Here is an 18031-nt window from a genome sequence, read left to right as displayed (position 1 = left end):
AGGTATACCTTTGTGTTTTTGTGTTTATTTGCTCCCCAGTAGGGAGGCACCTGACATCTGGGGCAAGAAAAACTGATGTAATGGCGTCGGCTGCATGTTTTATACCCTTAACAACCTGACGTCATGGAAAAAGGGACAACAACCGACGCAGGACCCAAGACTTTGTTAATCAGGCCGACTGAGGTCAACCTGCCAGCAGATTACCCAAATGTAATGACTACAACAGTGAATACACTCTAACATCTACATTTATGGTAAGTGTACACAAATGTACTTTTCCAGGGCGGTTGTGAATTACATTAACAGTGTGTTTTTTTGGAGTTTAACTGTTTGGCTGAGTGAAATTTGGAGATGAAGTTGGAATAGGAGGAGAGGTTTTAAGAGTTGGGGTATGCAGTAGGGTGACAACTCCTTTTTTTATGGAGTTGGACAGTCCTCGTAATGTTATAGTCTCGAGGCAGTATTTTTGTCTTTCGTACTGGATTTATGCCATGTATCTGTGATGGCTAAGATATATGGGGAACAGAGTGATATCCAGGCATGTAGGTCTATAATTTTATTACAAGTTCTATGAAGATTTAATGTTACCAGACTTAGTTTTTTGGCTGGACTTGTGCTTGATGGAGAAGGGAATGTCTGTGAATGGGAATAGGATTGGGTGGAAAATGTCTTTGAACAAGGAGTAAAAGGATGTGTTAGAGGAGGGATGATTTGTAAATGAAGGACAGGAGTTAACTGTGCTGCTGTGGTGTGTGCACAAACTGGTGGCGTTGAGCTTTATCTTTAGATTAATAGGGCCAGGGGTTGGGTATATGTCCCCCACACAATTGAATCTTTTAGTTCCAAAGCAAACATTTGGAGTAAGGCTTAAGGGTGGGCATGAGTAAATGTTTTGTTTTGGGGGTGAGGTGATTGCAGTGAAATGTTCTGTATTTAAGACCGAGAGTAGTGGAGAGATTGAAGAGGCTAGGAGATGTGTTCGAGTAGTTATTACAATTGACTAGATTAAGTAGGAGGCTGGAGGTTGGGGTAGTGCAGTTTAAGGGAAAAATGAATGTATGTTAAGTGGGATGTCAGAACTAAAATATGAGAGTAATATAAGGAATAGCATTTTTTATACAAGAGTTATTGATCACGGGGAGAGGTAATAGAGGACTCGAGTTTACGAGAAATCTTTTAGATGGAAAAGCAGATGGACAAATTAAGAATTTGGGGTGGTGTAAAAGGGTAGTGATTGTCTGGGATATACAGAAAGAGGTTGAATTGACTATGAGATTAGGTAATCTATTCTGGGGAGGATTTTTAAATATCTCGCCATTGAGTGGTCAAACCTGGTAGAGTTTGGCTGCAGTGGTTGACAGAAGATGAGATGATTAAGAGATTATATTGCGGAGGAGTTTTGAATTGTCCTGATGTTGACTGGTCAGACCTGGTGAGAGGGGGATATGGTGCAGACTAAATGAGGCTTAAGGAGGAGTGGTTGGCAATTGGTGGCGGTAAGGTAGTGGGATGGAGTGAGCTTGAGAAACAAAGGCAAACAGAGCAATCCACCTACTGAAAACTTTTGCAAATCCCAAAAGAAACAGTCAGTGGATTATGCTCATGGCTGGTAAGAACTTCATCCCAGCTGTTTTGCACAGCTATAAGGATATAAAAGATAAAAAAGTCCAAACCAAAGCAGATAGAAAGGGTGTAATGCTTCACAGTGTAGTGTAGTATTTTTAGCTAGAGTTTGTTCCTTTGACATAAGGATGTTGTACTTTCTCTTTGAGTGTAATAGGAAAGGCAGAGGATGGGGGGTAACCTTTCGTAACTGGCACCTGTGACCTAGCTGCATGGATGTTCATCGTGCATACAGCTGCAGTAATCACAGATGGGTTTTCAGCCATCAGGCGGTCCCTCGGTCGGCCGAATTCCAAAGTCTTGGTCCGGCGTCGGTTGTCGTCGCTTACTCTTCTGACGTCAGTAAGGCCAGAGTATACAAGACACAGCCGACGCCATGTTCTTCAGTCTTTTTTGCCGCGCGGTGCCCGAAGCAGAAGCAGTTCGACTAAGCCGAATTGAAGCGGTTCTGGGGATAAGACATTTTCAGTGTCCAAATTAATGAGGTCTGAGACGATACGATGTTCATCATATTGATCACTGCTGCAGTAGACTTCTCTGTAAGAGTTATATCCTGCCAAGGATGCAACAGCTATCCAGCTTCCAAAGCTTCAGGACATCTTCCACATGCCCAAACCATCATAGAACACGCAAGCAGCCATACCTAGATTTTCAGTTTATGTATTTCTTGTGAGAAGGTGGTTATGTTAGAACACCAAATTATTTTTTTTTGTTATGAAGTAATTGATTCTTGTTCTTTGACAAATTAGAGCGCCCTTCTTTGCATTTTAAGAAAGAAATGATGGTCTGTCGTTTTGATACAAATCTCATAGCACATTTCTTTTATGTTGCAGAGCCAAAGTCAGAAGGAGAGTAGTAAATCTTCAAAGATTTACATTCAGGAATTGAAGTCTGGTCTTCAGGATATATATCTGCTTAGCTGTTTGGAATCATTGCGAGTTTCACTTAACAACAATCCTGTGAGGTAAAATACAGAGTGAAAGTGATTTCTTCTGTCACTGTGATTTGTTTCAAGTATAACAGATGGTTGATTTTATTGCCTTTACATTGATAGGGTACACGTAACATTTTTAAAATATATAGCTGTATTTATTAAATTAGGAGCAGTTAGTATTGGAGTCTGTGAAATGCTCCCTTATAGTTCATATGACTGCAGTCACCACAACATAGATATGTATTAACGCATGGTAGAGTCCTGGTATAATAATGCTGTAAATTAGTATTAATAGTGTTAATATGCAACAGTAGTAGTAGCAGCAGGTACACTGTCCTTACAAAATAGGCTACTTACACAGACAATGGAATTAAATGTATATTGGGGTGAACAGTAATTGACACGGAACCTGAGTCCTTGGGATATGAATAGCAAAGCTAGCCTTTTTTGGCTACAAGCTGCTTTATCTCCTTGAGTGCCAAGTCATCACACCTATAAAGTCAGATTCTGAATGCCCAAAAGGCACTGTGGAGTAGTTAATTCTGCTGAATTTATATGATTTGACAGGCAGCATGTGTAATGTCTTTTGCATAGCTCTATAAAGCTGGTGAAGCATGACTCACTGCCATTATGTTTACTGTGCAAATCTGACTGAGAATGCCATATCATAACATGCTGAATATTGCGAAATATAGTATGCAGTAGTAGTAATACAGATTGTTTCTGATTTATTTCAGATCATTTAAATCATGGAAACACTGTCGTCAGTCACCCAGACATTTAATATTACATTTCAGATGTTATCCACGTATGGGGAAGTTGTTGACATTTTCACCTTGCTGCAGTAGTAGGTCCACTGTTGTACAGTCAGAGTTGTGATAGTTAGGTTTGGGAGATATGGAAGTTGAAGGCCCCCATTCTAGATGCTTGTTTTTCTGTTACAGCTCTCCATTTTAATCTTTTTTGTTTCACAAATTCTTAAGTTGTGTATTTAGGGCAGACTGCATTGGCTTGTTCAGCAGTTGGTGACTTTCGAGCAGTCCGTGTTTAGTGTGCAAGACATGCTTCATCTGCCTTTAATAAACCATTTTTACTAAGTGTGTTGTTGGGCAAGTGGAATGGATTACCAGAAGAAATTAAGAATTGTAAGATCAGAAATGCAGTGAGAAGTGACTGGTTTGGGAGGACTACAAAAAGAGAAAAAGAAGGGACAAACTAAGTGTACCACTCAGCTGTCCCTGATTTTGACTCAGATTTTTTTCTACAGTCCTCCTCTACAATTTTTAATTGTGACAAAATTGATTGTTGTAGTAAGCAAATTGTCAGATATTAGTTAGATGTGCTATTCTACTGAAATGCTTTTTAATGCAATTTCTGTAATCCTGTCAACATTTTGACTACATGGTGCCATTTAAAGTGTCCGTTGTTTTTGGCCTTGTTCCTGATTCTTGAGGTAACATACTGAGAGCTGTGATTGTAAGACAGTAATGCATAAAAAGGACTGACTAGACAGGTACGCATGATCTTTCTGTAACTAACTTTTATGACTGTGGTATATACGGATGATAGTAGTGAAATGGAAAACTAGACAGTCCAATTAACAGAACATTCAGCATAATCACCAAATGGTCTTGATCTAACGTAAGTTAGCTTTGAAGAGACACAATGTTTTTTTCCTTTTTCAAATTCTAGAAATTGTCATTGCTATCTTTACATTGATTTAACCTAATCTAAATAATTTTCCGTTTTATAGTTGGGTTCAAGATTTTGGAAGTGAGGGGTTGTCCTATCTTCTAGACTACTTGAGAAGGCTTCAAGATGATTCACGAAGGTAAGAGAGAGAAATGTTTGATTAAATGCTTTTAAAGGAAAAAGACATTTTAGCAACAGACTTTTTTCAAGACAGCAATTATTTTCATTGTTTTCTAAGGTTGTGTTATATCAGTTTCTGTGCAGTTATTTCTGAATGTTCTTGAAATTATGAAATTATTATAAAGGTTTTATATACAATAGTTTGCATTTTTACATCTCATCCTGTTTAATGAGAACAGTCATGACTTTTTTAATTTGCAAGACTTTTATGCACAATCTTTTGCTGATGTCATTCTAAGGATACCACTGTCATTAGTAGTGAGCCACTGTTTGAAATTCCAGTATCATCTTGCATTCTTCACAGATGTTCTTCGTGTTTCACTGTTGCAGTCATCACATTTGGGTTATCTGCTTGCAGTAGCCCTCAGTCGGCCTGATTATCAAAGTCTTGGGTCCTGCGTCGGTTGCTGTCTCATCTTCCATGACCTCAGGTAGTCAGGGGTATAAAGCATGCAGCCAGTGCCATTACATCAGTCTTTCTTGCTGTGCGGTGCCCAAAGCAGAAGTAGTTCGCAAGTGCCGGTCGGCCAACTCCTGAAATTTTCGTTTTCGAGTTTCATATCTGAAATCTTCAACTAAGCTAAGTACCCCGTTGGGGATCCTTTTTCTTGCGCTAAACAGATGTCAGTAAAAGTTAATTGTATTTCTTGTGGAAAGCAAATACCTCATAAAGATTTTCATTCATACTGTATTCCTTGCCTAGGCCCTGACCACGACATACCTCGCTGTTGGTTTTGTGCCTTATTTAAACCACAAACTATCCGTCGGTATATTTGCGCTTCTAAATTTTTTGGTGCTTGGTTCAACTATCCTGATATGTCTTCGGTAAGCCATCCGACTTCCGACATTCCGAAAAAACGCAAAGATAAAGACAGAGACAGGCCACCCAGTTCGCCTGTACTCAGTGAGGCGCTTTTGCAGCCCCTGATAACCCGCTACTTCAGATTCACAGGCCTCTACTGAGACCCATTCGGAGTCCGGTATGCCGCAAGATACTTCAGTTGTGGAACCTGTGGATGTCTCTACCTCGGATGGGTCCAGAGCCGCTGTGCAGGCACCGGCTTCTGAGGGAGTATTCAGGCCTATTGACTTCCATATTAAACAAGCTCCATCGTCTTCTTCAAGGCCTAAAACTCCAACCATGCCTAGAAAACTGACGCCCAGACCACATGGTCAGGCCTCTATGCCTAAGGAACAAATGGTAAGATTCTGAAATTTGTTTCTTCTGATGACCAGGATTTACCCTTAAAAAGCCTACCTGCACTTCCCAATAACGCTTCAGAGCAGGCTACACGCACTGTCAATTCTCTGCACTGCCCTTTGAGTTATCTACTGCGCCCAGGGTATTCACAAAATGCCTAGATCCAGTCATTGCATTTTGCAGGCAAAGAAATATTCAAATATACCAATACCTGGACGATTTTCTAACTCAGGCAGAAAACCAGGACATACTTTTGATTCGTCTGACTTTTGTACAAAGGAAGCCAACTTGTCTGGGGTACACCATAAACGAAAATAAATCACACCTGGTACCCTGTCAACAAATTATATTCCTGGGAGCAAGCTTGAATACAACTTCCCAGATGGTTTTCCTCACTCCAGAGAAACAAATTCACTTGACAACCTACTTCAAACAAGTGGTCACAAAAACCCTGTTTATCTGCAAGGCAATTACTACAAGCCTTGAGGTTCAAGGCCTCCTGCATTCTTCTAATTCCATATGTAAGACTGCATATGAGGAAACTACAGTGGTATCTAAAAGCCTATGGTGTCAACATTTTCAGGATCTAGAAGCAACGAGTCCTATCATTCCTTGTCTATGCCTAGAGTTACTTTGGTGGGCAGAGGCCTGCCACAAAAACAAGGGACTACCATTCACACTACCTCCTGCCTCCTAAAACCCTAGCAACAGACACATCAGACTATGCATGGGGGGGGGCCGCACCTGGCAGGGAAGTGCATTCAGGGCAAATGGAACCCAATTCAAATGCACCTTCACATCAATCATAAAGAAATGTTAGCTATACAGAATGCTCTGACAGCCTTCAAGGACCACATTCTTCCAGGACAATTAATGGTAAAGGCGGACAACACCACTGTTATGTGGTACATAAACAAGCAGGGGGGTACACATCCTTACCCCCTCTGCACATCCTTACTCCCAATGCAGACTAGCCATGGCATCGTGGAACACAGCCTTGAGCTACCAAGTATGTCTACTAGCTCAGTTCCTGCCAGGAAAACTAAATACACTGGAAGATGGACTACGCAGAACCCTCATAGACCCACACGAGTGGAAACTGGAACCAAGGATTTTCAATATGCTGACAAGCAAATGGGGATATAGACCTGTTTGCCTCCCCCCAGAACTATCAATTGGAAAAATTTTGTACAAGGACTCCCCGCAGACATGTTTGGAAAGTGGATGCTCTGTCCTTCAGCTGGAAAAAACTATCAGTTTATGCCTTTCCTCCTCTGCCTCTGACAAGACAAAATCAAGGATGGTTTTGATTGCACCAGCCTGGCCACACCAACACTGGTGTACCCCCTCCTGCGCAGTGTGTCACTGTTGGCCCCAAGGCACCTGCCTCAGACTCCTACCCTGCTGTCTCAGCAGGAGAACCAGATTCCGCACACTCCGCTTCAAACACTGAACCTAGCAGCCTGGCTAATTACCTAAGCTCTCCTTTGCCATCCCTCAGTAAACCAGTGATGGATGTCATTTTACAGGCAAGGAAACCTAGTACTAGATAATCTTATGCTGAAAAATGGAAAAGATTCTGTATCTGGAACCAATCTGAAGGGATGAGCACAGCAGTGCCCAATTTACCTCAGATTTTACAATACTTAACTGAGATTCTTCACAAGTGCCTGTCTTTTTCCTCAATAGAAATTCACACCTCAGCCATTTCAGCTCATTATAACACAGAAACTCCCCTCTTCTCTCTTCCACTGCTCAAGCAGTTCCTCAGAGGGGCCAAAAATTTAAGACCACCCAGGAGAGCTCCAACTCCAGCCTAGAACCTTAACTTTGTATTGGAGAAACTCACCCTTCCTCCTTTCGAGACAGCTGCTACTGCACATTTAAAATTCCTTTCTTGGAAAACAGCTTCCCTTCATACCTCTCAACCTAGATTCATCAAAAATCTGTTCAAGGCCCATGAAAAATCGGTACAAATCTGCACGCTGATTAATATCGAATTTACATACATAATTACATAGCCCCACCCACTCTGGAATTGTGGGATACCAACACTGAAACGCAAACTGAAGAACAGACAACCAAAATATGACACCCAATTCCCCCTGTAGCCATTTCAATGTTCCATTACCTGGCTATTTCGACCCATTTACCATAAACACTAATGTGTGCATACTGCTTTACTTCTACAATGATTATTTGGATTTTATTTTTACATTTTGCAGCACAACAATACACAAACACCAACAGACATTTGCTAAACAAAGCAGTACAGTCTCACAATGAAAATAGACTTGGCATTAAAACTTCTCTGCCCTTGAAACTCACATTCATTGAAACAGCATTGAAACCCGTACCACATTCAAAGAAAATGCATCTGGCCAGTGGTGATAAAGATTACCTTTGGGCCATTTTCAAATCATAGGCCCCTTGCACACAAAACAAGAAACATACATGCATTCTTTGATGCATCTGACTTTATTAAATTATATTCCTTATATAATACAGCACACTTCTTAGACTTAAGTTGTAGCGTATTTTAGATTTATAGTTTGAACATTTTTCCAGTAGGCAATGAAACAAAATGCATGAACCAATAATGACAAAAATGTCTAATTCAGAACATCTCCATCATAAAAGTCTACTTACACACACACTCTGAAGAGAAAGAACCTGCAGCAGTACCATAAAGCAAAATAACTGCAGCTAAATGACAGTACCTCTCAGCAAAATATCTGCAGCTATATGGCAGTCCCACTCCCCAAATATGTATAACCCCAAGTATTCATGGACTTAAAACACACAACACTCTCTGAAGAGAAAGAACCTGCAGCGGTACCTCTCAGCAAAATATCTGCAGCTAAATGGCAGTACCTCTCAGCAAAATATCTGCAGCTTAAATGGCAGTCCCACTACCCAGATATGTATAACCCAAGTATTCATGAACTTAAAACACGCAACACTCTATGAAGAGAAAGAACCTGCAGCGGTACCTCTCACCAAAATATCTGCAGCTAAATGGCAGTTCCCAAATATGTATAACTCCGAAGTATTCACCGCAGTCCCCAATTATGGATAACTCCAAGTATTCACGAACTTAAAATGGCATTAAATCTGCCCGGACTGAAACGAAACAGACGCGAACGAGTATTCAAACAGGCAACTCCATGATGCATACGCACATCTGAGCTTAATTCCGACAGGCTGATGGCATTGGGCACATGATGACATCAGCTCTGAAAGCGTGGAATTTAAATCGGAAATGAAGGGGTGTCACTCTGGAATCGTGGCACCCCTTCATTGGGACCCCAAAACTCGGTAAAAAACGAGTAATTCGGGATGGTTGTGAGGTCTGCTTCCCTTTTTAGCCATCACTTCAACAAGAGGGATATCTGAATTACAGGCCCTTATGGCAGTGGAGCCTTTCATCATCTTTTCATGCAGACAGGGTGTCCCTCAGGACCAGTCCCTCTTTCATGCCAAAGGTGGTATCCAGTATGGCCTTTAATCAGTCCATTCATTTGCCTACCTTCTTTCCTAATCCACAGAACAAAGTGGAATGGATACTGCACTCCTTAGATGTGCACAGACAACTTCTACTTGGACAGGTCTAAACCTCAAAGGAAATCTGAACAACTGCTGGTGGCAGTTGCTGCAGGGACTGAGTGGAAGGCTACTTCAAAGCGAACCATCTTCAAATGAATAGGCCATTGCATTCACTTCTGCTATAAGCTCCATGGAAAAACCTATCCCACAGGGGATCAAATCCCACTCAATCAGGGCTGCATCTACCTCTACAGCCTTTTTCAGAGGCATACCTACCAGGGACATCCTAGAAGCTGCTACCTGGAATTCTGTACATATTTTCACCAAGCATTACCATTTGCCAATTTTCTCTAAATCCAGAGCTGGCTTTGACACTGCAGTTTTGCAGGGCGTTATAGCTGGTCCTAATGCTATCTAAATTCCTCCTCCCATCCTTAGCTTTGGGAATCTACCCAAATGTAATGACTGCAACAGTGAAACACGAAGAACATAGTACAGTTGTGTACACTTACCATAAATGTAGATGTTCGAGTGTATTCACTGTTGCAGTCCTGGTTACCCTTCCTCCAGCCCCCTGACTTTGTTTGGTATACCTGTTCTCTCATTTTCAATGCTTAAAAGCTTTTTGGTGTATTTGATTTTTTGTTTGAGGTATAACCTTGTATTTTTATAGATTTAATTGCTTCCCATTAGGGGGGCACCTGACATCTGGGGCAAGAAAATCTGATGTAATGATGTCGGCTGCATGATTTCTGAGCCTAATTTGAGTGTGCTCTTCAATATCTTACTGAGTTATTGGACAAAGGTTTGTCTTTCTCTTCATTCAATTTCTTAGAGGGGCAAAGAATATAAGACCCCCAAGAGAGCAGACTGCTTTTTGTTGGCCATACTTTCTGCAGAAGGGTTTCTGAATGCAGGGCCCTTATGGCGGTAGAGCCTTTTGCATTGCATTTTGTTATTCCCATCATGGCAAGGAGATTCCAGCACATCTGGGGCAAGAAAAAGACTGAGGATATGGCGTCATCATATTAGTACCCTGGCATGGCTCATCCTCGAACATCTACATTTATGGTAGGTACAAAACTGTACTTTTTATACCCGTGACAACCTGACGTCACGGAAGAAGAGACAGCAACCGATGCAGGACCCAAGACTTTGTTAATCAGGCCAACTGAGGGCTACCTGCAAGCAGATAACCCAAATGTAATGACTGCAACAGTGAATACACTCTAACATCTGCATTTATAGTAAGTCTACACAGCTGTACTTTTCTGTTTATTGGCTGAGCAGCTGATTCCATGTCATGTGAATTAGAAATTTAATGATGTAAGTATCGGTATAAACAGTTTAATATAGCAATAACCAGTGACGTGGGTGTGGTATATTGAAGATTTAGTTTAATCATGAGGGCGATTGCTATTATGCAATGATGCTATTTAAGAAAAAAAAAATTGCTTACTTTTCTTAAATAATATCTTTGTATGATGGCTTTGTGGTGGTGGTCTGTTATCGTTGGATATTTTTAGTGTACTGCGCATGCATGTGCTGTTGCCGCCTTTATGCAGTACATCAGTGCTTTAGAAAGGAAGTAACCGAGGAGAAATGAAGATCTCCGTTGCTCCTTTTTTAAAAAAAACAAGGTTGAAATTCAGACACTTTAGAGGTACGAGGGAGACAGGATGGAGAAAATACAAGGGAAATCAGGTATGTTTCTTTAGTTTTGAATAATGTACCTGATTTTCCTAGTAGTTTCACCGTGCTGCCTCTGTCATACCTCCGGACTGTCTGGATTTCTAATTTTTATTATTTTTTTTTTTTTGTGGGTGGGAGGGTTGGTTTTATGTTGAAAACTCAAGTTGTAGCATGTAGTAATGGAAAAAGTCCAGGTGACTGGACTTTTTTCCATTGGGTATATGCTAGTTGGGCTTGACCAGTCAGTGTGCTCATTTTTGAATGGTAGTTGGCCAGTCATTGTATGATAGTTTGTAGTGGGTATCTGTTTCCTGTAGTCAGTAGCTGATTTCTACACACAAATGTAGCTCAGTCAATCAGACAGTAAATAAGAAAAAATGCATTTTTATTAAAGTAAAAGCAAGTTAAAATACAAGATTCCTTGTGTAGTGAATAATGCTTTTTTTATCCTATTGTAGACAACTATTTGTTGCATCTGTTACTGTTTGCTAATCATATACTTTACAAGGAGTCTTGTGTTACAATTTGTTTTTATTTACATATAGCTGCATTTCTTTGTTGATTTAGTATCTGACTGTGTTGCAGTTGTATGTTGAAATCTGCTGTAGACTACAGAAAATGCCTACCCACTACAGACTGCCAAACTTAATGCTAACAGCAGCATCATTAGCATTCTAGGTCACATGACATGGAGTCAGGCATTAACTGGATAGGTGCTCGGCCTACAGTGAATACGAGTTTACCGTACTTAAGCATAGTTCCATTGAAATAACTAACATAAAAACTATTTATTTTATAACTAAAAAACTTACTTTACATAATGAGAACATAATTACAACAGAAAAGAATGCGTAAACAGAAATCTGCACGTAATCATTTAATAATGTCCTTTCAATGGTTGTGCTGTAGGAAATTTTGCTTCCTTGCTGACATCATGGTGGGTCAGCAGATGCCATTACCTAGTCAGCAAGATGGATAAAGGCATACAGAGAGAGGATTTTCAGATTGGGGCAGTTTTGTCTAATTTTGAATTTTAGGTTTAGTTACATGTTGTAGTTTAACCCAGTCTTCAATCCCCCATGCGTTCTGCATTCCTTTTATGTGAAAGCTAAATTTGTTTTACTGTCTCACACGCACGCACATCACCTGCAGCACGAAGTCCGTAACTCTTAATTTTTGCCTAATGTCAGTGATTTTTGCAGAATGTCCCTGATTTTGCCTCATGTAATTACCCAGTCCAACCCTTCTAAAACTTTTGATTTTCTAGAAACTCACTCAGGATTACAGTCTGGCACTAGATGTTTCATAGTTTATAGTTAATTTATCCCTGGAAATGCATGCTAATGCAAAACCTGTCCAGTTCCATTAATAAACGGTATTACTACAGTCAAGCCCATGGGCATCATTAACACAGGATTTTGCTTGGGTAGACGATCTTAACTTGTGTGTTTAAGACATGGATGCCAAGAAAATCTGAACATTGCCATCCATGTCGAGAAGACAGACGTAGTTGCGAGCAGAGATCCAGTCATAAGTCTTAGTAGTGCATGGAGTTTTATATCCTGCTGCTCGTGATATTTACTCATCAGAGCTGTCTTTTTTCAGTACATTCCAAACTTTTGAAAGTGTGTAGGAAGTGCTGAATTACTAAGAACCCCCCCCCCCCCGCTAAGTGTTAAGGTTGGGCCTAGCACTAAAGCAGTGCTGAACCAGGATATAATTTGACAATTTTTGGAGCATAATCACAGCACTGCATGCACTATATGATATTTACTTACTAAGAAAAAAAAAAAAAACACAGGAATGAGACCCAGCCTACTAGTGCATGAAGGACTGGAAAGATCCAAGTTTCCATCATTGAAATGACAAGCATGATGATGCAAAGTCTGGAAGTATTGCTCTAAGTCCATGGAGGGCCAAAGTTTTATAGCAGGAAATAACAGTAAAATAAAATCTGGTGTCACTCCTGACACATTAGGAGACCACCTCCCTGCCTTCACCCATAGAGCTACACCCTCTTTCTCACATTCCCAACAACTCTTACATACTCGCAACCTCGCTAACTTTAACCCTTCTACCTTTTCTGACTCCCTTAAGTTCACTAACTGGAACCCACTAAAAACCCTACCCGTAGACAATGCCGTTGACTATTTCATAGGTTCATAGGTTCATACTAGGCTATCTGCCCTGGGGCAATTATAAGCCTAGCCCGATTCTGTATGGCTTACGCCACCCCTTGATTTGAGTATACTGTGCCCTTTTTAAGGTTTAGTTTACTGTGCCTCTGTCTAAGTGACACGGGAGTAATCCCTGGGACAAACCTATGATCCCCCATCCACCTATCGAGATTCTTCTTGAAGAGATTCAGTGAGGTGCTCTGCCTCACATGAACTGGAATTCTATTCCAGAGCGAAGGGAGCCTCTGGGTGGGTTATGAACCTGTCCCTCCAGCAAGTTCTATTTATTTCTGTGCTGAGGTTCAAGTCCCTCGAGTGTGTGGCTTTAAGGGATTTAGATTTACTGAGGTGGAGCATGTCCATTAATTCTGGATTTGACATAGCTTTGTATGTCATTTCAACTCTACATTCTTAACTGTCCTAAACTCCCTAGCTCCAATAACTACAAAAAGAGTTGACGCTAAAACCGCCTCATGGCTTACCAAAGAAACCAAAAAAATTATGCTACAAAGAGACAAAACCTAGAAAAGCTATCTCCAGCATAAACAGCCTGTATTGTTACTTAAATACATACGGCTGCGAAACCAAGCTAAAAAACAAGTCATTAAAGATAAAAAATCCTACTACATCAAACTCCAAATAAATCATGCAAAAAACCTCAAACAATTCTGCAGCTCTATTCCCTCCTCAAGCCTGGTACAAAAAACAACCCATGTCCTGATTCTAGTAAGTCTGAACAAGAAATCGATGAACTATTCAACACCTTCTTCACCTCTTCTATTGCTGATCTAATCAAGACTTTCCCCAACAATAACCCTCCACCCCCCTCTGCTCAATCTTCCTCCACCGCCTCTCCTACACCCCTACTTTTGAACTTAAACCTGTATCCATCTACCTTATAAAAAAGCTTCTCTCCAAACTTAAACCTTGCACCAATGCCCCCAACAACATTCCTTCCTCCTCCTTAAAAATTGCCTCCGCCGGTATTGCTCTTCCTATCAGCATCCTGATAAATAGATCACTACTTGAGTCTTTTGTACCCATACTATGGCATTCTGCATTTATTCTACCACTCCACAAGGGTGGTAAAAACTACAATGTTTTCAATTTCTGCCCTATAGCCATCCTCTCACCAATCTCTAAACTTCTTGAAAAATGCATATACCTGCAGCTCATGCCATTCCTTACTGAACACTGGCTACTCTCTCCTACCCAACACGGCTTCCACCCTGGACACAGTACCAATACAGCCCTTCTATCCTTCTTATATTCTGTCAATATAGCTCGAGACTCTGGTAACATAGTTTCAGCTGTTCTGCTAGACTTATCTAAAGTTTTTGATACCATCTCCCACACCCATCTATTAAATCATCTATAGAATCTCTACATCTCCCAAAAAACTCTTTCCTGGTTCTCCAGCTGTCTTTCTGACAAGTCCCAAGCTGTCAAATGTGGCCAAGCCTCCTCCATTTTCCTCCCCACTCCTACAGGAGTACCCCAAGGTTCCATGCTTGGCCCTTTGCTATTTAACATCTTTATTAATGATTTCTACAAAGCCATACCCAATACCAAAATTGTCCAATATCCAGACTATTCCACTTTGATCTGCTGCACCTCTAACCTATCTGACCTTCAGTCTCTAACTCAAACTGCTATCTCAACTACTGAAAACTGGATGCACCAAAACCACCTCTCACTAAACGCTAACAAAACTAAGATTCTTCTATTCACTCCCTCAAAATCCACTCCCATTGATAAAAACTCACTTCAAATTACCAGCCTTAACAATTCCATTATCAAAGTCGTTCCCTCTGCCAAACTCCTGGGGGTCACCATCGACGAACACTTAAAATTCAATACTCGCATCCAACTTATCAAGAAAACCCACATAAAACTCTGCCTACACTACAGAAACAACCACTTCCTCACTCCCTCCACCAGACAAACTTTGGCCTCTACCTATCTCCTCCCCTCTCTTTTGTATGGCGCTGCTCTGCTTACCTATTTGTCTTCCACACTCCCCTTCAAACTGGAAGTGTGTTACAACAACATCTCCAGATTTGCTACCAAGGCAAAATCATCCTCCCATCACTGCATCTCCCTACACTCTTTAAATTGGCTTGAACTCCCTAATCAACTTGACTTCCTCCAAATTGTCACAGCCTACAAATTATTCCAACCTACTACCTGCCCTGCATTATCTAATATCCTACAACCATATTTCCCCCTTAGACCTACTCGCCAAAACCTTATAACCATCCAAAAACCCAAGCTCCCAGCTGGTCAGCTTCTACTGTCCTTTTCCCTAGCCAAAAAATGGAATACCCTGCCCTCTACTCTGAGGACCTGTGACAATTCACACACTTTCAAAACACAACTTCATTCTTACCTGTTTCTTCACAGGAAATGTAACTGCACTCTTCAACTCATACCTACCAAGCTCTGCTCCTCCTCCTCTCCTGGCTAACCTTCATACCTTCCTAATTTCTCTCATATACTTGGATTATAAGTGTAACTAAACAGTAACATCCAGCCATTATGCTGTATGCCTGTCTTTCTCCTGAAAAAAATTTAATAGTTTTGCTGTCTTTACTGAATGATACCTGTTTTGACTGTAATACTACCTGTTGATTGTTATACTACCTGTTGACTGTTATACTACCTGTTGACTGTTATACTACCTGTTGATTGTTATACTACCTGCTGATTGTTATACTGCCTGTTGATTGCAGTGCAAATATTTTTCTTGTAATTCTCTATGTAATGTAACTTTGTAATGTGGAGCTTTTCTCCCTGGGCCTCCACTGAAAATGCACACTCGAGCCCAGTAGACCTCCCAGGCCACCAAACTGGAATAAATAAATCAATAAATAATGTCCATTAAATTAGATTTACAGAATGGGAAGCCATCTTGTCATCCCAGAAGAGAGAGAGAGAGAGAGGAAAACTGCAGGTATGTGGCAAAAAATGGTTGTACGTGATCTTTAAGGTTCCCAACTTGTTGGAAGTGATCAAAGTCTCTGAGCTGATATGGATCTGGTCTCCTAGTCCCACTCCAAGATCTTCTCTGTAGCCAGCCAGCCCTTGGCTCTGTTCTCCAGTCGTGCCAAAAATATCCTTCAGACCTGTTTCAGTGGCATCGTCCTTCAGGTCCATTCAGTCATCGGGAAGACTTTGAAGCACATGTTGAAAGAAGTTTCTGCAGAAACGGACCCAGTTGGCAGTCATCTTTACGCCTCCTGCTCCAAGGTTACTGGGTCCTGCCCCAATCACCATTAGTTTCTCCTTCTCCAGTCTGATACTTGGCATCTGATGGTTATGGAGCAAAGTTTTATCTGCAAGATGTCCTTGTTAGAGATGATAGATTGGTTAACTTCAACTCTGACTGTGTCCCTTTTTCACTCGTCTCTGATGGTGTCAGATCTTCAAGGGTGTTGGAGCCAAGAGACTGATGCATGGGGGTTGAGGTTGACTCTACAGTTGCCAGATTTGTCCCTTCTAATGGCCATTATGGCTCTGGACAGCTTGGCTCTGGTGTCTGCCTTGGAGCAAGTAGAATCAGATCTCAAGGGACTCCTCTTTTGAGCTCTTTGGTCTGATTTCAGCTTTGGACTTTGAAAAAGTTTCTTCCAACTATAAAGATAAGGTCTCTCATTCACACTTGGCTCTATCCTGATCCCTCTGGCTTCTTTGGTTCTCTGTTCACATCATCCTGCTTAACAGGGACAGTCAGCTTTACTCACCGTGTGACTTCACCATCTGCTTCTAAACCTTCCCAGATCCCCCACCATGGTGGAACGTAGGAAGCAGACTTGGAAATTGAGGCGTCTGGATTCCCTCACTGAAGTTACTGACTTAGAGGAAAGGGTGGGTTCCCCAAACTTCCCCTTGGAAGATGTCTCCAGCCTAGAAATGCTGAGACAATGACTGCTTTAGTCCACTGACGCACCCTCCCAGGAGGAGATTGTGTTCCTTGAGATTTTTGGGAGTAGCCCATCTACTTCCTGGGATTTCCCTACCACTGAAAAGCTTATTTATTAGTTCTTTCACAGGCATGGAAGGAACTGGGCATGGTGGAGCCATTACCATGTAAACCTGATAAGTTTTTTTTTTTATTACCCCTCATACCAGGCCTCACTGGAGCAAGGGCCCTGCTGTGATGCGAGGGAGATTAGACAGTTGAGTTCTACTAACAAGGAGTGTAGGGTGTTGAGTAGATGAGGAAAGTGAATTTATGCTTCAGGGATGTTTTCTTTGTGTGCTGAACTATTTAACTCATCTAACCATGTTCCAGCGAGACATGACCAAGGTGATCACCAAATCCTTATCAGGTAACCTACCTGCAGAAGTTTGCAAGACAGTCGACTAGCAGCTGGCTGCTCTTCAATCCATGTCCAGCATGTTCATGTGCTTATTGTCGAATGCAGCTCTTGGCACATGTAGAGCTCCAGGCACCAGCATTTCTACATGCCAACACATCTGGATGTATCTGTGCGGTTTTGCAGAAAGCTTCAAGACTTCCTTTGGAGGGTCCACCCTTTTTTTTTTTTTTTTTTTTTTTTATCTAAAAATCAGTAGCACGTACCAGAAATGAAAGAGGGCAAAAAGCTTTTTGCCATAGGCATCTTTTTTTTACAGCCCCACAAAAAAAGGGGGGGGGGCATTTTCCTAGTACCAGAAGGGTGAAAAGAGAATGTAATTAAGCACATCTCAGGGTTTTGTTTGTGAAGCTTCTGGAGACAGATTCACCCCCAGCCACCCTCACCGCTCCATGACCAGGGGGGGCAGCTTCAACAGAGTTGTCCTTATGGCAGATGTGGTCTGCAGTTCCAAAGGTTTTGGGGTCCCTTTGTTGACAAACCCTTGCAGCAGTCTTGAACGATTGCTGTACTGCCACTCTGTAGAGGCATTTGGTGGTGCTTATGCCTGCACCCTCAAACCTGGTTAGCCATTGCATAAGAAGTCTGGATGCAGAGAATCATAGTC

The 18031-nt window shown here is 41.4% G+C and overlaps 1 protein-coding gene across 1 annotated transcript in view; it reads left to right on the top strand.

Moving 5' to 3' along the window:
- DIAPH1 (diaphanous related formin 1) overlaps window positions 1–18031 on the top strand; it is a 2838381-nt gene that overhangs the window by 589252 nt on the left and 2231098 nt on the right. Inside the window, exons 4-5 of the mRNA XM_044069079.1 lie at window positions 2457–2587; window positions 4311–4388. Of these exons, the coding sequence (XP_043925014.1) occupies window positions 2457–2587; window positions 4311–4388 (209 nt within the window). The remainder of the gene's footprint in view (window positions 1–2456; window positions 2588–4310; window positions 4389–18031) is intronic.

The sequence above is a fragment of the Protopterus annectens genome, chromosome 4.part0 (assembly GCF_019279795.1).
Source record: "Protopterus annectens isolate FY-2018-M chromosome 4.part0, PAN1.0, whole genome shotgun sequence".
In the NCBI taxonomy this organism is placed as follows: Eukaryota; Metazoa; Chordata; order Ceratodontiformes; family Protopteridae; genus Protopterus; species Protopterus annectens.
This window is presented reverse-complemented; position numbering and strand designations above follow the sequence as displayed.